General features: G+C 44.8%; 1 protein-coding gene across 2 annotated transcripts; it reads right to left on the bottom strand.

The window, feature by feature from the left end:
- Window positions 1–6931: 6931 nt before the first annotated feature.
- On the bottom strand, window positions 6932–15072 carry LOC308233189 (calcitonin gene-related peptide 2-like). Of its 2 annotated transcripts, none has more exons than XM_080640042.1 (5): window positions 14943–15072; window positions 13792–13886; window positions 13383–13538; window positions 7982–8166; window positions 6932–7396 (listed from the first exon to the last, which is right to left on the bottom strand). In XM_080640042.1, exons 2-4 carry the CDS (start codon window positions 13875–13877, stop codon window positions 8007–8009), a joined length of 402 nt encoding a protein of 133 aa, XP_080496168.1. In that variant the 5' UTR covers window positions 13878–13886; window positions 14943–15072; the 3' UTR covers window positions 6932–7396; window positions 7982–8006. The 2 variants fall into 2 exon arrangements, with proteins under 2 accessions (XP_080496168.1, XP_080496169.1); XM_080640043.1 differs by having other exon boundaries at window positions 6933–7396; window positions 14823–15012.
- Window positions 15073–19703: the final 4631 nt, after the last annotated feature.

The following is a 19703-nucleotide window of genomic DNA, read 5'->3' as shown; positions in this document are numbered from 1 at the left end:
CCAAGGCTCAGAGAGAGGGAAGAGTGAGAAGTGAATCTGGGACCAACTGGGAGGAGAGGATCCGGGCAAAGCAAGCTTAAGTGTCTGCTTAGTGCGCCCTCTAGTGGATAAGGGTCTCCATCGCACCCAACCGGAGGGACAGGGTGAGAGGGTATTTTAAAATACTACGGGGCCCCTACTTTTATTTTTGACTTCTTCATTTCACATCGTAGTAAAATGCGCCCGTATTTCACGTTAAACATAATTTATATACAACTAAATAAGAGTTGAATTGGAGTAAATCAATGGACATGCAGATATTTTGTATCTGTTTTACCATTTTTGTATTTTGAAGTCAATAACATAATTTGGAAACTCAACTACTTCATGGGCCCTTGAAAAGTTTTTAGACCCTTAGCTCATTGTTCTGGGAGATAAGAGATAAGAATGAGAATTCATCTGTAAATTCAACAGGTCTATGTTGTTATTGTGATAAGATTTTACAAAACTGATTCAATATATTATAGTTATAAAATTATCCAGGATTCCCATTTCTACTCAAGTGAGTTCTAGTAAGTTTTATATTTGCTACGAATTTTTCCATTTAATATACATTATAAAAATTATTGGTATAAAGATAGCTGTAGTGTTTTTTATTATCATTCGTCTCTGCTGTACATACAGATATGTTATATTTTTATTCTTATTATTTGTGTCTGCTCTTTATTTATTTCTGCTCAGTCTCACTAGAGGTGTGCAATTTTGTTAGTTTTTTCAAATAAAAAACTTTTGGCTTCATTGATCCACCTTGTTATATCTTCATCTTATAGTTAATTTCTAATTTTAATCTCTATTATCTCCTTTTCACGTTCTTTGGGTTTTCTCCATTTTTTTTTAATTTCTCAAATTAAACACCTCAATTTAAGTATTCAATTTAAAACTTAGCTCATTACATTTTATCCATTTTCCTTCTTTAACATTATATAGGGCTATATAATTTTCTAAATTTACCACTTTTCCACACCTCCATGTTCTGATGTGAGGTATTTTCATTGTAAATATTTTTAAATTTCCATTATGATTTCTCTTTGAAACCTGATTTATTTAAAATCTTATACAATTTCATATTAAAAGTACCTTCTATCTTAACTATATTTTGGTCAATAAATGTGCTGACCAAGATGAAGAAAGACCATTACAACCTGTCTCTCATAATTTTATAACTATCATATATTGATTTCAAGTAAAACCTCCAGACAAAACAGAAAAAGAATCTGCTTGAGGACTTTTTAAAGTAAGCAAAAGTGCCCCACCAGTGTTGCTCAGTAATTGAGCATTGACCCATGAACCAGGAAGTCATGGTTCAATTCCCTGTCAGGGCACATGCCTGGGTTGTGGGTGAAATTCCCGGTATGGCGTGTGTGGAGGCAGCCAATCAATGATTCAATCGTTGATATGTCTATCTCTCCCTCTCCATCCCTCTCTCTGAAATCAACAAAAACTGTTTTTTAAAAAAGTAAGCAATAGCAGTTGCACCAGGGAGGGGGAAGAAATGATAAAGATGCTAGTAAGTTTCCTGAGGTATTTTTCTCCCCCTTTTACCTTCTAAATTTAATCTAAGGGTGGTCTCAGTCATGGAACTGTGCAGTGGGCACAGACAACAAAAACCCTGAGAATCCCCCCCTTTCTGGCCAGAGGAACCCCTTCAAATCCATAGTCATCATTGTTTATTCTTTCTTTCCTCCTGGCTCTGTTCCAATGCCAGGAAAGGGTCAGTGTTGCACTGTCGCAGTGATAGCAGTAGTGTGGACAACTAAAACCTGTGTCTCTGACAAAAGGTACTGCAAAGGGAACTCTTTGGGTGCCAAAGTTTTAGAGGAATTTTTTTTCTCACTCTCTTGTCTTTTAATGCTTTGTCCAAGGGTAACTTAAATTCCACAAACCCAAACCCATGAACAGCATATTCAATGAGGTAATATTGAATAGTCTGTAAATCAATGAAGAGATAGCATCTGTTAACAAAGAAATAAAAACTAGAAAAAAAGGACAAAACAGAAGTTTTTAAATATAATATCCATAACAAAAAATTGAATGAGATCAATAAAAGAATGTTGATAATAAAAAAGAATCATTAAACTTAAAGATAAGTCAATAAAAAATTATATAATCTGAAAAACACAGAGAAACAAAACTTTAAAATTGAAAAGAATAAAATTGTGGGACAATATTAAAAGGCCTAACATTTGTCCCTGGAGACCCAAAAAGAAAGGAAAAGATTGGCACATAAAAATTAATGGCTAAATACTTCTCAAAGTTCATGGAAAACATAGATTTACAGATTCAATCTCAGAGAATCTGGACGAGAAAAAAAGAAAATTATACCTAGACACATGTTAATCAAACAGTATAAAATAAAACTTAAAGAAAAGAAATTTGAAAGCAGCTAGAGAAAAACAATGCATTACATATAGAGGAACAAAGGTTCAAATGAATGCAAATTTCTACTAAGAAACCATAGAGACTAGAAGAGAATAAAACAACATCTTTAAAATGCTAAAGGAAAAAACTGCCAATCCATAATCTGATATCCAGTGAAAATATCCTTCATGAATGAAGGCAAAAATAGTTTTGTCTGTGAAAATAGTGAAGAGTCTCCAAAAATTTCCTCCTCCATAAAAGCAATGAAAGGAGTAACAAAAATTGTCAAATTTACTTTTTCAAAACTCTAGCAACTAGTCAAAGGTTTGCAGCAATTCAAGAAGCAATTATTTAATAGAAACAGCTGAATTCTAGAAATAACGGTGAGCTTTGTGGCCTTTTATTTATTAACTAGAGGCCCGGCGCACGAAATTCATGCACAGGTACAGTCCCTAGGCCTGGCCTGTGATCAGGGCCATCTTCCCTGGCTGCCGGCAGCCGCTGCCACCCACCCCTGGTTCCCCACTCACCATCAAGGGATCAGAGCCTGCTGGTCAGGGGGAGGGACCAAGAGGTGGTCAGTGCACCTCATAATGACTGGTTGAGCAGTTGTTCTGGTTGTTCTGCCATTCCATCGATGTGCATATTACTCATATGTATACCAGTGGCCTGGTGCACAAAATTTGTGCTCGGGGGTGGGGAGGTGTCCCTCAGCCCAGCCTGCACCCTCTTCAATCTGGGACCCCTTGAAGGATGTCCTACTGCCAGTTTATAGGGATCGGGCCTAAACTGGCAGTCGGACATCACTCTCGCAATCTGGGACTGCTGGCTCCTAACTGCTCACCTGCCTGCCTGCCTGATTTCCCCTAACCACTCTGCCTGCTGGCCTTCTCACCCCCAACTGCCCCCCACTGCCAGCCTGCTTGCCCCCAAATTCCCCCCCCCTGCTGGCCTGCTCACCCCCACCTGCCCTCCCCACTGGCCTGATCACCCCCAACTGCCCCCCTGCTGACCTGTTCACCCCAAACTGCCCCCCCGCTGTCCTGATCACCCCCAACTGACCCCCACTGACGGCCTGCTTGCCCCCAACTGGCCCCCCTGTTTGTCTGCTCACCCCCAACTGCCCCTCCTTCACTGGCCTGATCACCCCCAATGCCCCCCGCCGACTGGCCTGATCCCCACAACTGCTGTCCCATCCTGGCCTGATCACCCACAACTGCCCTCCTCTCTTGGCCTCTAACTGCCTCTACCTCAGCCCCACCACCATGGCTTTGTCCAGAAGAACGTCCAGAAGGTCTCCTGAAAAGTCTCCCAGTCTAATTAGCATATTACCCTTTTATTAGTATAGATAGAGGCCTGGTGCATGGGTGGGGGCCGGCTGTTTTGCCCTGAAGGGTGTCCCAGATCAGGGTGGGGATTCCCTTGAGGCATTGGGCAGCCTGGGTGAGGGGCCTGTGGTGGTTTGCAGGTCAGCAACGCCCCCATGGGGTGAGGGTCTCTGCTGGGGGGGCCGTGGCCAGCCTGGGTGAGGGGCTGAGGGTTGTTTTCAAGCTGGTCACACCCCCTTCAGGGTGGGGGTTCCCGCTGGGGTACCTGGCCAGCCTGGGTGAGGGGCTGAGGGCCATTTTCAGGCTGGCCACACCTCCCGGTGACCCAGGCTCCCAGCCGCTCCTTGAGCAGAGGCCAGGACGGGTGGGAAGCTTGGCTTCCTCCATCACCAGAGGCAACCCAAGCCTCCTGCTTGCTCCAGCTCCATGGCCGCCGCCATCTTTGTTGGGTTAATTTGCATACTCACTCCTGATTGGCTGGTGGGCGTAGTGGAGGGATAGTCAATTTGCATGTTTCTCTTTTATTAGTATAATTAGATTTTAGAGAAAGAGGGATAGAAACATCAACTTGTTGTTCTACTTATTTATATATTCATTGGTTGATTCTTATATATGCCCTGCCCTAGGATCAAACCTGCAACTCTAACCAACTGAGCTAGTTAACCAATTCTAACCAGGGCCTGTCGTATTTTAACTTGCTTTAGTCTCATGTCCTGCTCTCCAATTCTGTGGTAGCTTTGAATACTAATAGCCCAAGCTTCATGGTAAAAACCATCAATCTAGCAAATGAGGGTGGACCTCTTTCAAAGCCTCATTCCAAGAGTATTATCATTATTTGATCTCTCTGGTCATTCCTTGGAAGACCTCATCTGCAATGTTGTCTTTCTTTGATCTGACATGGAGCTTGCCCAGTGCATAAAGCCTTTTCTTTAGGAGCATTTGTTGAAAACAAGCACTTACTTAAATTCACAAGTGCCTGAACTAGAGGATAATACTTGGAGTAAATAATAGACTAACCAAAAACATTTAAAAGGAAATCTGGGGAATGTGATATCTATAAGAACTTTGAAAAGCTCTAACATATTTCTGGGGATCTGGGAATCATGAAGATGCGTGCATGCTCAGGAAGAACCTGAGAAAGCCCAGAGCTCTCACCTCTCACTGACCTTGAGGCTGTCTGCAAGCAGGAAGTCAAAACTATGGCAAAGTTGTCAACTACTTGTCTGAGTGTTGAAGGTATATCCCAACATGCACACGGAGCCCTTTGGTAAAGATTAAAAGACTTATTGATTCTAGACAATAAGGGAATATTTGATCAATCATTACCTAACCATTAAACTAACCAAACAGTGGCCACATGACAAAGAATAAAGACTTTAAAAAATTTACTTCAGAGAAGTCACTAAGCAAACAAGCAACAACTACAACAAAAAACCAACAATTATAAATTCTAGGGTTGGTAGTAGGGAGGAAATATGATTTCCAAAGTTGCCACATTAGATTATTTTAAATGTCCAGTTTTCAAAAAATATATATTATGAGACATGCAGGAAAAAGTCTATATGCACAAGAAAAGCAGTTAATAAAAACTGTTCCTTAGGAAGCACAGACATTGAATTTTGTAGACAAAAAGTTCTAAATCAGCTATTTTATATATATTCAAATAACTAAGGGAATTAATATCTAACAAAATAAAGGAAAGTATGAGAATGCTGTCTCACCAAATATAGAATATTAACAAGATAGAAAGCCACTCTTTCCTATGCCCCTCACAGTCCTCCATTACTTCTCTGAGTTCATCTCCCACTTCTCTCTCCTCTCACTCACTAGAGATCTGACTCACAGAAAAATGGAAGATAAAGGAATATGTTATAAACCTCACCATAGGGATGTAATCATCAAAACTCAGAACATGAGAAACTCTATTGAACAAATAACTTAGTTTATCCAACAAATAAATTGCAGTTGCGGGGAAGGGGGAGGTGAAGAGGGAGCTAAATCAGAAGAACCTTAAAGCATATCAACCAGCAGCAATGTGAAGACCTTGAGCTTAGGTTTTATATATATATGTACATATAAACATATTCTCTATAATATATATGTAATTCATATACATATATGTGACAATGGAAGAATGTGAGCCATAACTAGATGTGAGATATTAAACAATGAAGAAATTACTGTTAATTTATTTTGTTAATGGGATTGTGGTTGTGTTTAAAGAGTACTTCCTATTTAGAGATATATGGGGAAATAGTTATGGGTATATTGATGTAATAATACATGGGCGAGGGGGATAGATGGTGTATATATGTAATAACATTGACCATAAATAGATCATCAAAGGCAAGTAAGTCTTTTAGCCTATTTGGGCTGCTATAACAAAATACCACAGACTGGATAGCTTATAGACAACAATATATATTTCTCACAGTTCTGGAGGCTGGGAAGTCCAATATCAAGGCACTAGCAGGTTCAGTGTCTGGTTGGGGGCCCAGTTCCTCATTCGCAGCAGTCTTCTCACTGTAACCTCACACTGCAGTGGAAGGAGCAAGGGAATTCTCTCTGGCTTCTATTTTAGGGGCATTAATTGCATTGGTGAGGGTACTGCCCTTATGACCTACTCGCCTCCCAAAGGCCCCACCTCCTAATAACATCATTTTGGTGTTAGGTTTCAAAATACACATTTTGGTGAGGGGTTGGGGGTAAGTATACAAACATTCACCCTGTAGTACAAAGTAATGGGTAGAAGGGGTCCATTTAATTAGATAAGGTTGTTTAGGTTATTTGTGTGTGTAAGATTAGGTTGTTTATGTGTGTAAATTTTCCCATTTGCCTTCAAAATCTGATGGTCTATCAGGTGAGGCGGCTAGGTCAAAAAATGGCTCACAGGTCTGGAAAACATCAGGAGCCATTGTTAGGAAGCATACAGCACAGTGATTTCTATGGCAAGCTCTGGAAACCAACACCTGAGTCTGTGTGACCTTAGACTTCACTTCTCAGTGCCTGTTTCCTCAGATGAGAAGTGGAAATAAAAATGGTATCTACCCCATAAAGTTGTCATGAAGATTAAATGAATTCATAGGTATAAAGCCCTATCTCAGAACATTGTATGGTCTAGAGTAAGCACTCAAAAAATGTCAACTATCATTATTATTGCATTGAAAAACAAGTTGAAATAAACCACCAGGGTTTGAAACACATGTATCCAAAATATGTTTTTAATCTTGATGAAGTTCACAAATGGCACAATATTGACATTTCCTTAAATAAATTATACAATCAGGCTCTTAGACAACAAGGCATAGCATCACCATTAAAACAAAGCATAGCATCACCCCAGAGACCACAAGAGGCAGTGATTTCATGTCCCCTTATGGTTTTGCAAAGCTGCCATGAACAACAGGATAGCTCTCAAAGAACCAGTTTGCTACCAGGTAAGCTGATGAGAGATGTCATCACGTTTATTGCACATAGAATCAAATATAAAAAGGATGCACAACAAATATGGAATTTGTTTATTTTGCATTAAATTTCATTTCTTTTGAGTGAAAAGGTGCATTTTTTTTTAATCTATTTGGATGCAAACATGTATATCTTCCCTGGGGTCTTCTCACCAAGTTGTTGTCAACAGAAATTAATAGAAGTGGTGAGTTCAGCTTCACTGTAACCTGAGATTTAAAAAAAAAAAAAAAGTTAAAAGAAGAGGAAGGAGAACAAAGAGAAGAATGAGAACTAGAAGAACAAGAAGGGAATAAACACAATTATTACTGAAAAGAACATTAATTTATAGAAGTGCTTCTTTAACTAAACAGCATTTATAAATTATGGATATGAGTTATAAGCAGGCTTTTAAAGCAAATGATAGTGAAAACAAAACAACAATTCCACCATCACTGTGAACATTAGCAGTGATGTTAAGATGAGAGCCCTCTGGGCTAAACCTGTGAACACTGAAGGGTGGAAGGCTTTCTGAACCTAGGTTCGTGAATGAGGAGTGGCCTGGCTAAGGTTTGCAGGGCTCTCCCTTTCTGAATTCAGCAAGCATTTCTTTATTCATTTCTCTTCTCAGAAAAACAAAATTGCATCTCTGAAGCCTGCCCTCATGCTCTGACTTCAAGCTGAGTTGTAAAAGGAACCCACTACCTCAGGAGAGAAGGATCTGAGGAACCTACCAGGTCCAGTGGGTTTCAAAATGTGGGTGTTAAAAACTCCAAATACTTTCCCCTCCCATCCAACAGAACAAAAGCAGTCACCTTCTTCCTGGAGTCCTTTAGCAGCTCAGGCCTGAAGTTCCCGACGGCGACGGCCATAGGAATAGGGGCCCACATCAGTGGGCACAAAGTCTTCCTTAAGTATCCCCCCATGTTTGCTCAGAATGTCTTCCAGCCGATGGATCACACAGGTGGAGGTGTTGCAGGATCTCTTCTGGGGAGTGACACTGATTTGCAAGATGGAGAAAGAAGAGACAGCCTGCTAGTGAGAGTCTGGAGTCTGGAGCCTACCCCATGGGACCTTTTCAAAGAGAATTGTAGCTCTTCAACATACCACTTAAGAATAAGTGTTTCTGGCCCTGGCTGGTTTGGCACAGTGGATAAAGCGTCAGCCTACGTACTAAAGGGTCCCAGGTTTGATTCCGGTCAAGGGCACATGCCCGGGTTGCAGCTTGATCCCCAGTAGGGGGCGTGCAAGAGTCAGCTCTCTCATCATTGATGTTTCTATCTCTCTCCATCTCTCCCTTCCTCTTTGCAATCAATAAAATATATGTTTTTTTAAAAAAAAGAATAAATGTTTCTTGAAGAACCAAGATGGCAGCATAGGTAAACTCTGGTACTTGCCACCTCCCATAACCACATCAAAATTACAACTAAAATAAAGAACAACCATCATTCAGAACTGCCTGAAATCTGGCTGAATGGAAGTCCTACAACAAGAGAAGTAAAGAATAAAGTACATCAAGACTGATAGGAGGGGCGGAAATGTGGAATAGATTGGCCCAACACCCACATGTGGTGTGTGTTTTTTTAATCATAAGGGATATCTTCACTGTGGAGGCCTCCCATAAAAGGAGTTCCAGCCCCACACCAGAACCCCAGCAAAGGTTTCCAGAGCAAAGAAGAGAAGTCCCCATAATTTGGGGCTGTAAAAACAAGCAGGGATTGTAGCTAGTGACATGGAGGCTGCTAGAGACCCAGGCAGTTCCTCTTAAAGGTTTGGCACATTACTTGTCCACACTCCCTCTGGGCTCCAGTACTGGGTGGCAGCTTTGGGGGATCCAGGAACATACAGGAAGGAACTTGATTGTCTGGCATTGGAGCAAGAACTCAGGGGTGGTTTTTTTCCCAAAAGGGGTGCTTGCAGGGATTATTGTTCCTATGTTGAGACCTCCCATGTTGCAGGGCTGACTGACAGCCATAACTTAATTTCTATGACCATAGCTCACACTGTTCATTCTGTCCTGGTGATTCCCTGAGACTCTGCCCCATCCAATTTGCAGCCCCACCCAAGCTTTTGCACCTATTTTTCCATACGAATGGCCTGTCCTGGCTCAGGCTTCAGACTTTCCTAAAATCTCTCAAACTAGCAGCAGCTGGCATCAGCATGCCCCAAACCTATCAATAAAAGGCCTAAGACCCAGCACTAGCATAAGCCTGCCTTGCTTCACAGCTGGGCCTTGCCTAGGCATTTCCAAGCCCAATACAAATAGCAGCCACCTGCAGATTTCTCTGTAGTTCCTGCCAGGTGGTCCCAGGCAGTGGCTGACTTTGCACCTCCCTGGAGACCCCACAGCCAGTGCACCCAGTGGACAACTTCAGACCATACTAGATTACAACTCTACATATCCATAGGGGACACACTCAAGGGGCAGACTCAGTGAGCACCAAAGCCCCACTGAAGCAAGTCCTGCTCCATAGGGGTGTGTCCTGCATAGCAGCTCTTCCACTGTAGCTGCAGCTGGTCCTCACAGTCAATTGGCCTGGAGGTCAACTCCTCCCAGCAATGCCAACAGCCATCAAGGCTCAACTCAACAAGACTGTGCACACAGCCCACACAGAGGTGTATCTAGAAGGTCCAGCTCAGGTGTCTGGGTAGGCTGAGCCACTGGGCCCTACAGGACACCTACTACACACAAGGCAACTCTACCAATTCCAGGAGACAAAGCAGCTCTACCTTACATATAGAAGCAAACACAGGGAAGCAGCCAAAATTTGGAGACAAAGAAACATGTCACAAATGAAAGAAATGGAAGCAAGCAAACTACTGGATACAGAGTTCAAAACAATAATTATAAGGTTATTCAAAGATCTTAAAGAGAGCTTCTTCAAGGGACTTAATGAGACTTTCAACAATCTTAGTAATAATTTCAAAGACAGGAAAAAGGATCAGTCAGAAATTAAGTATACACTGACTAAAATAAAGAATAATATATAGGGATTCAACAGTAGAGTAGAGGATCCCAAGAATCAAATCAATGATTTGGGATATGAGGAAGCAAAAAACACCCAATGAGAAAAGCGAAAAAAAAAAAAAAAAAAAAAAAAAAACAATCCAAAAATATGAAGATAGTGTAAGGAGCCTCTGGGACAACTTCAAGTGTACTAACATTTGCATTATGGCAGTGTCAGAAGGAGAAGGGAGAGAGCAAGATATTGAAAACATATTTGAAGAAATATGACAGAAAACTTCCCCTTTAACCAGGAAGCACAGAGAGCCCCAAACAAGAGGAACCCAAAAAGGCCCACACCAAGACACATCATAATTAAAATACCAAAGATTAAAGACAAAGAGAGAATCTTAAAATCAGCAAGAGAAAAGCAGTTAATTACCTACAAGGGAACACCCATATAACTGTCAGCTGATTTCTCAACAGAAACTTTGTAAGCTGGAAGGGAGTGGCAAGAAATATTTAAAGTGATGAATAGCAAGAACCTATAAACAAGATTACCCAGCAAAGCTATCATTTAGAATTGAAGGTCAGATAAAGAGTTTCACAGACAAGAAAAAGCTAAAGGAGCATACCAAACCAATAGTACATAAAATGTTGAAGGGTATTCTTTAAGAAGAGAAATAAGAATAAGAATGAGAATGAAAATGAAAAGAAGAAGGAGAAGGAAGAAAAGGAGGAGGAGGGGGAGGAAGAGGAGGAGGAGAAATAAAAATATGAACAATAAAATGTCAATAAATACATATCTATCAACAATTGAATCTAAAAATCAAAGTAAATGAACAAGAAATCTAATGAACAAAATACACTGATAAATAAAATAGAACCAGAAGCACAGAAACATGACAAATATCAGAGGAAAGGGGGAGAGAGGCCAGGAAGAGATTAACCAAAGATATGCATTAACTATGGACTCAGACAATAGGGTGGTGAAGGCTTGGGGCAGGACAGAAACCTCGTGGAGTAGGGCATCTGTAATACTCTCAATAATAAAGATTTTTTTTTAAAGACAACAACAACCACAAAAACTAAAATGGCAAAATTTTTATGTATATCTTACAAAAATAAAAAAATAAAGTGTGTGGGCCGGAGGAGGGGGGGAGGGCAGAGAATAAGTGTTTCTTCTATATGCAATTACTAAAGTTGTTAGAGGAAATGGCCTGGCAGCCTTTGCTAGGAGCCCTTCATGATAAAACCCAGTTCCTAACCATGGGACACACGCTGAAACCCTGCACCTATTGTCCCTTACATATATTCTCTTTGAGACCGGGAAGAAGTTTTTGGCAAAGACCTAGCCCACCTCAGGACATACAAGAAGCATACAGAAAGCATACCTCAGCCATGAGCACCAATGAAACCACTTTCCATGGAAAAATGAAAATTCCCTGAAGTTTTACCTGGAAGAGGCTCAGAGAACAGGGCTTACAAGAAGTGCTTACCTGCTCTTCAGCACACCTGTTCTTTTTTTTTTTATTCCACATTGCAACTAATATTTTTGTTGTTGTTTTGTTAATCCTCACCCAATGATATTTTTCCATTGATTTTTTTTTTTTTTTAGAGAGAGTGGTAGGGAGGGGGAGAGAAAGAGAGAAACATTGATGTGAGAGAGACACATCAATTGGTTGCCTCCAACACGAGCCCCAACCGGGGTCTAGGATCCAGCCTGCAACCAAGGTACGTGCCCTTGACTGGAACTGAACCCAGGACCCTTTAGCCTGCAGGCAGACATTCTAACCACTGAGCCAAATCAGCTAGGGCAGCACACCTCTTCTTGATGCTGGAGCTGGTTCCCAGGGACCACTCACCAAGCCCTGCATCCAGCTATCCTCAGACTAAAGTTACTTTTAACCATAGGCCCTGGGCATCTTCAAGTCTTGAACATGGACTAGAGTAATGACCATCACAGTGTACATCCTTTTAGAAAATGGGTTTATTCATCAAAATTGATGCTGAGGGATAAAGCAGAAACCAGAGGACTTTGCCGTGATATCCTCTAGGATCTCAAGAAGCTTCCCTCGCTCTCTCTTATCTCTCACCTGGTCTGTGAGTCCTGCTCTCTTTTATTCCATCCTGAGGTCCCCAACATTTTCTGTCATGAGCAAAGCTACCAATACCAGCATGAGAAGCAATCAGAGTGAAATCTGCATGCACTAAGTTCATCAATGAGAGTAAGAAAGAAAATCAGAAGGGATTTCACTTGGAATCCTTGGGCACCCCAAAACTGGGGTAGCGGTCCTTCTCCAAACCACTGGCTATATCCCTTTTCTTGCCAAGTGTTTCAGCCCCAAAGCCAATGCCAGAGAAAGTGTGAAAGTTGTTCAGACACTTCAAGTATGCGCCCAGCACACAAATACTCAGATTACTGCACGGCTTAGTGATGGAGCTATCCAGGCTACAAGGAAGACAAGCCAGAAAATACCATGCACCAGGTTGGCCTCCAGTGAGGGGCAGTCATGCAGGGAGGGGGTACTTTGAGCAGGATCAGGAGGGCCAGGCAGGAGGGCAGCCCACACATCTTCCATTAAGAGAACTCAAACATTTGCTGAGTCAGCGCAGTGTGGGGAAGGGCTGCAGTGGGGAAGGGGTCATCTTTCCTGCTCAGGCCTTCATGCTCTGCAGAGAGGTTCTCAGAACAAGTGCAAGTGCAACCCATGCCTCTGCCTAGGCAGTGTTCCAAGCTCAGGGTGCAACAGGAAGGTGGGGCTGGGCAAAGGTGTTCTCCCCAGCCTCATGACAAACATATACATCTTCACAGATCCTATACATGTAAAGGCCCCAGACCTAACTCAGACACTGCTCTCTGTGACCACACCCTCTGCAAGGCTTTTGGCTTCACCTTGCAAATGTGCAATGAAGGCTCTTTGCAGGTGTGTGATAACAACACACTGGTTACATTTCTAAAACATCCTGAGATCTGCTGGCTTCAAACTGACCAGTCTTAATTCATCCAATGCTGGGAAGTCTCCTCAGTAGAGCAAGACCAATTCCCAGAGAAAGTGATTCCACACCATCTCATTTCCTTTCCTAACAGCTTTCAGGAATGGATCTTTTCAATGTGTCTAACCACAATCGCTCCAGCTGCCCTGAACCTTTGTCTTCCATGGGGCATTAGAATGGCCGGGCTCCAGAGCCTGGTGAACAAGGACCGCCTGCTGGACTTCTGGCCAGATGTTTTTCCTCCTGGATATGCCAAGGTAAGCAGGGAGCCTTACCTCGAGTCCTCTGCCTCTGGCTCCTGCTCCTCAGGCTGGTCCAGCTCATTGGTGTTCCTCTGTGCATAGGCCTTCACCAGTGAAGCCAGTAGGAGGTGCCCATCCTTCTCATTGAGTGCAGCAAGTTCGGAGTCTGGGAGGCTCTCCAAGGCCCACCTGGGGAGGGGAAGCAAACCCAATACAGGCTCTGAGTCCCTGTCTGGCCTCTCTCCAGGATAAGCAGCCAGGCTTCCTGCTCACTGGGGCATGCCCTGAAAACGTGACCTTCTCTCCCCACTCCTAGCCCACAGGGCTTGAGGCCAGTGTCCACCTGAGGGTGTTGATTCACTGGGAGCCTCACTGTTGTGACTTCAGAGGCACAGAATTGCCTGATCCAGGGGCAGAGGCTAGTAGCTTCAGGCCCTCTCACCTGAGCGGTGTTGCCTGGAGGCCGCCTGCCTGGCACAGGACCAAGATGCTGAGAGCCAAGAAGGGGGAGGACTTCCCGAAGCCCATGATGCCTCTCTGTAAAAGGAGAAGAACATTACGGCTGCACCAAGACCAAGCCTGGCCTAGAGCCTGCAGACCTAGGTTCCAGTCCTGCCTCTGCCACAACTGCCTTGTGACCTGGTGCCTTGGTTCTGTTCGTTTGCCAGATAGGCTGCCGTGAATCTGCTTGGTTCTGTTCATTTGTTAGATGGGCTCCTGTGAATGTGCTTGGTAGAGCAGAAACAAGTGTCCTGGGTGAGGACTGGGAGGATTCTGGCTCTGTTCTGTGGGAAGCCAGAGAGAAGCCACGAAGGTGGCCAGGCACACAAACCCACACCTTCTGCCCTAGGCAGAAACCAGGTGTGGACCCACCCTGCTGTAGACTGCATCTCCTGTCTTCTCAGGGCTGAGAAATCTAGGAGCCCCTTCCCCACCGCTGAACTTACCGCTAACTCGGGGAGAGGAAAACGGGAAGGGTCAATTGGAAGAGAGTGCTGAGGGTTTGGGTTTGGGTTTGAGGGGGGGAATTTTTAACATGCCAGTTACTGGTGTCTCAGGGCTGCGCTGGAGGGCAGTTTGGCAGCAGATCCTGGGTGCCAGCACCCCGAGTTGAGCCCACTGTTCTGGTTCACCAATTGCACTGCCTCAGGTCCCTGCCAATGCCCCAGGAACACTGGTGGGCTGGAGGCGCCTCAGAGGAAGGCTCAGGGCTCCCCGTCCTGGAAACCAAATGTGGTCCCTGAGGACACGGACCCCGAAGGGCACTCCCAGACCCAACTCCTGCAGGATCCTGCATGCATGACGGGCACCATTGCAGGGCCGGCAGACCCACCCATCTGGGCTTGTGGAGCTTCCAGCGCCCAGGCGAAGCCCTGAGGATGCTGGGCATTCCACTGGTGGTTATTAGAGGAGAATGCACTGCCCGTCCCAACCACCAGCCCTCTCCCGAGGGGGACAGAGAGCTAGGAGCACCTGGCTGGAGATGGGACGAGATGGTCCTGAGAGGCAAAGGAAAGGCAGGCAGGCAGTCCCAGCAAACTGGATGAACTAATCCAGAAGCAGGGTATTAGGGTGGAGTGGGAAGTTCCTCACCTGGCGAATCGAGTTGCAGGAGAGTGCAAGCAGCCGGTCCCCCTGGATGGACACAACGCCTGCTGTGGGTGTCTTCCCAGCGGAGCTCTTGGCTCTTATTCCAGTGATAGTGGGAGGGGTTCCCCACGAGCCTGCGTGGCCAATCCAAAGTGGCCAGGACCGACCCAGCTCCGATTGCGTCATTGCTCCCGCTCCCCGCACCGGTCCACTAGGGAGGGGAGCCACCCGCTCAGACTGTCTTTTGCAATGAGGTCATTGCTTGGAGAGCTTGAGGGCTGGGAGAGGTTGGAGAGCCTTCGACGTCCAGAAAGTGGGGACAAATCGGGGAGTTTGGCGTCACCAAAAGTAAGAAGCCAGAGCTTTTCTCACTTTCTCGATGCCTGAACTCTAGCCTTACACCTCCCTCCTGCCGCTCCAGTATGGCCCCCAGCCCGCCACCTGAACCCCCGGGAGGCTGAGCAGTAGTCCCGGGTTCTAAATGGTGCTCCGCTGAAACAGCCCTAGGCGAAGGAGGGAGGGGATCCTGGGGGAGAGGGGCCTTGAAAGAGTGATCTCTTTGAACCCCCTGGAGTGCTCCTATGACATCCAGTTTCCTGCCCTCCCTCCCCCCACACACTAGGGTACCCCACTCCAACCCCGCGCGCCCTGGGCCCCACAAAGAAGTTTATTTACAGTCTGTCAGCCAAGCCTCCTTCACCTCACTCCTCTGGGACGGGTGGAAGTGGAGAAGAGGAGAGGACTGGGGAAGGGGCTAAACTGGCGCAGCCTGTACAGTTTCAAGCCCCCTCATCCTCAGAGGGGGAGTTTCGCATCCCCCTAACCCGGGACCCTGTTGGTTTACACAACTGCCCTGCACCTCTGGCTTGTTTGCCAAACTGCTGGGCGGGACCACCTGCGCCCCGCCTCTACCTGTCTCACCCCATACACACCTTTCCTGAAGCGCTGGGTTGCTAAGGGGGCCCCAAGGAGAGTGTAAGCCCAAAGGTGCCCTTCGGACGTTCACACGCCTCCACTCAGCTACAGGCAGGCGGGTGCGCGCACTCGCGCTCCCCGCCCGGCTCACGTCCCACACTCACGTCCCTGGACCCCAGCCAAACGCTCTGCCTGTCGCAGTCGCATTCACACACGGACACACACACACACACACACACACACACACACACACACACAGCGCCTCCCAGATAAGCCAGCACTCGCTGAAACCTATGCGCCCTCATCAGCTGTTTGCAAATGAGCGCTCGCGCCCACCCAGACCAATTTCACCGGAACCCGAAAGCACCCCCTCGAGTCTCTGCTTGGGGAAATTGGCTCTTTCATACGCACAGCGGTGCACAGTGTTCCCCAAGCACGCACACAGACACACGCCCATCCACGCGCATGGACTCGGCCTCCCCCTTTTTCTTAAGGAAAGCCTGTCACGGGCGAAGACTCCAGCTCTGGCCATAGACTGGGCTGGAGGTAGAAGCCATGCGGAGTAAGTGAGGGAGCGCCACCCACCATCGGGGCCTTAGGCTGCCCTGGCGTAGTAGCTGCGCCCCCGAATGAGCCCGCCGATCCCTCCTGAGCTCGGGAAGCCTTGTCCAAGGCACGGGGCAGGGAGGGAGTAGCCAGAGGCTCGTGGGACCTTATGGTTTGTGCGGGTCAGAAGAGAGTTCAGGAGATGTCAGTCTGGGCCCTCCGTGCCTCGATTTCTGTGGCAGGCAGAGTGCTCGGAGGCTGCAAGGGCCAGAGTCGCCCCTGCCCCCAGGAACACTCCGGGACACCTAGAACGTGCCTGGGGGCTGTAGCTGACGAGGCGCCGGGCAGGAGCACTCCCGGGACCTCGGTAACCGCACCAGAAAGCGCTGCTCCCCAAGGGCTTCCTTTTGCACAGTGGGGATTTCTCTCTGCGCCCAAAGCACTGTACTCGCTTTTGGATGTAATCAGGGACCTCAAAGCGGCCTTTACTAAGAGGCCCTTCCTCCCAAAGCCCTGCGAATACGAGGGGAGACTTCTGTGCCCCTTTCCCCATTTCCAACCCGGGAAAGGGACTGCTGAAGGACCAGGCGCTGCTGGGAGGCACTATCTGTCTAAAGCCTCTGCCCTCTACACCGCCTCTTCCAGGACCTCTGCCCCCCGGCTCTGGGTCTGGCAGAGCATGCACCGCGCTCCACAGAGCTCTGGGGGCGCTGAAAAATAGCTGGGAAGCCTGGAGTGTCGGGGAAAGGGCAGGTGGGAAAAAAGGTCCGGAAGGCCCCAGACCCTAAGGCCCCAAGCTTCCTCACCTCCACGAAGTTATCAGGGGCGCTGAGTTCAGGAGAAGCTGGCGGGGAGTGCAGGAGGAGTAGGGTTGGGGTTTGGCCTCCCCAGAGGCCCCAAAATGTGAATTTGTGAGGAACTCTGAACCCTTGGGGCTGAGCGCTGGAAAGCTGGCAGCCTTTCCAGAGACTCTGTGTCACTAGGACCTTTTTGACGTGTTTGGATCAACAGCCCCGGGGGCTCAATCCCTGGTTGTGCCTTGCTCTCCAAAGGGGCGTGCTGGGTGGCCCACAACCCCAGAAGAAATCCTGTTTGGGGAAAAGTAGGCTGAAATTTCTATAAAGGCCACAGAGACTAGGAACCCTGCCATCTGACAAGTAAGAGTGCACCAACCCAGAGACCCATCTGAACACAAATATATCTGGTTCTAGACTTTGAATATCTTCTTGGGTGCAGATGCACCCAGAATTATTTGACTTAATCTTCCACTAGTGCGCATAGTAGGTGCACAGCAAATGTGCAGAAAGAGGGGAATGAATGAATGAACAGTTCCATGGGTTCATTACAGTAAGAGTCAGCAGTAAATTTGCAGCCAAGTTGATTTGAGCTGCAGACTCAATTTAGATTCATTAGATGGAAGAGCAAATAATTGATCCAAAGATTTTTTTATCTATTTAATAAAAGGAATTTATGTCCTGGTGAAAACTTTCTGGAATTTAATATGAGAGGAAGTACCAAGAGATTCTTTTCTCTTTTCTAGCAACTTGAAAAGCAAAACAAGGGGCAGTTTTCCTCAACCCATCTTTGTATTATATTAGTGAGTGGTGGAAGAAAAACTCAATAAAATAATTTACTTTCTAACCCAAGAAAATTACATTTTGATTTCCCTGGAACTGTTCAGAGCTTCAAGGCATCCCCAATGAAAATAGCATAAGAATTTACAGAGAATAGTTTCCCAGGAATATCTTTCTCTTTTGAATAATCTCAAATATTTTGATGCTGGATTTAACTATTTAATGTAATTTTAAATTTTGAAAATGGTAATCTTAAATTTTTAGAGAAAAATGGATTCCAGGTACTACAGCTTTTAAAGTTTATATTTTACTTTAACTTACTGAGTTTTCTTTACAAATTTCCTAGGAGACATATTGCTTAGGAGAAATTTTCATTCATTCAAACAAATATTTATTGAAGACCTACTATGTGCCAAGCATCGTTGTTTTAGGCACTAGCAGTTCACAGTAAACAAAACAAAACCCTCCTGCACCCTTACTGCTTAGATTACCATGATGTCTTTAACAGGAGTCCTTTTATATCACCCTACACCCAAATAAAACACATCCCTATCCTATTCATCCTCTCAATATAGTCATATCATCTATTTGTTTGTCAAATAGATATTCAGAGTTTATATTACTATTATTTGCCACCACCTTTATCCCCCCCATACCCTTCTCCACCTCCACCTCCTCCAACCCACCCTCAAACACTACAATGTTATGAGTGTCTATGAGTTCTTTCTCTCTTTTATTTCTTTTTTGATCAATCCCTCCACCCCTCAGAGCTGTCAGTCTGCTCCTAGGAGATTGTCTCTATTTTGCTTGTTCAGTTTGTTCATTAGATTCCACGTATGAGTGAAATCATATGGTATTTGTCTTTCTCCGACTTAGCTTATTTCACTTAGCATATTTTTAAATATAACTTATATGGTAAATAAAATACAGCAAAAAATATTTTTTGTTGTTTAAGGAGGGAAAAAAAGGGTAACATTTTCTTCTTTATTACAGCTGAGTCGTATTCCATTGTGTAAAATGTACCATAGCTATTTTATCCATTCATCTACTGATGGACACTTAGGCTGCTTCCAAATCTGGGCTATTGTAAATAATGCTGCAATGAACATAGGGATGCATATATTCTTTCGAATTAGTGTTTCGGATTTCTTCAGATAAATTCCCAGAAGTAGAATCACTGGATCATAAGGCAGCTTCATTTTTAGTTTTTTGAGATATCTCCATTCTGCTTTCCACAGTGACTGCACCAATCTGCATTCCCACCAACAGTGCAGGAGGGTTCCCCTTTCTCCACATCCTCAACAGCACTGTTGTTTGTTGATTTATTGATGATAACCATTCTGACAGGTGTCAGGTGATATCTCATTGTGTTTTTAATTTGCATTTCTCTGATGATTAGTGACATTGAGCCTCTTTTCATATGTCCATTAAGGTCCTTTGCCCATTTTTAAATTGGATTGTTCAGGGCTTTTAGGGTATTGTTTTATAAGTTCTTTATAAATTTTGGATATTAACCCCTTATGAAATGTATCAGTCAATGTTCTCCAATTCACTAGATAGTCTCTTCATTTGTTGATGATTTCCTTTGCTGTGCAAAACCCTTTTAGTTTGATGTAGTTTCATTTGTTCATGGTTTACATTATTAAGATCATATAAATAGTATCCCCAGTTGAGCCACAAAGTATACTTTGATTACATTTTCTTGTACATTTGTTTTATCTTGTGTTAG

This window comes from Plecotus auritus (assembly GCF_963455305.1).
Source record: "Plecotus auritus genome assembly, chromosome: 9".
Lineage (NCBI taxonomy): Eukaryota > Metazoa > Chordata > Mammalia > Chiroptera > Vespertilionidae > Plecotus > Plecotus auritus.
Note: the sequence above shows the minus strand (reverse complement) of the source record. Positions and strands in the feature narration are given on the sequence as shown.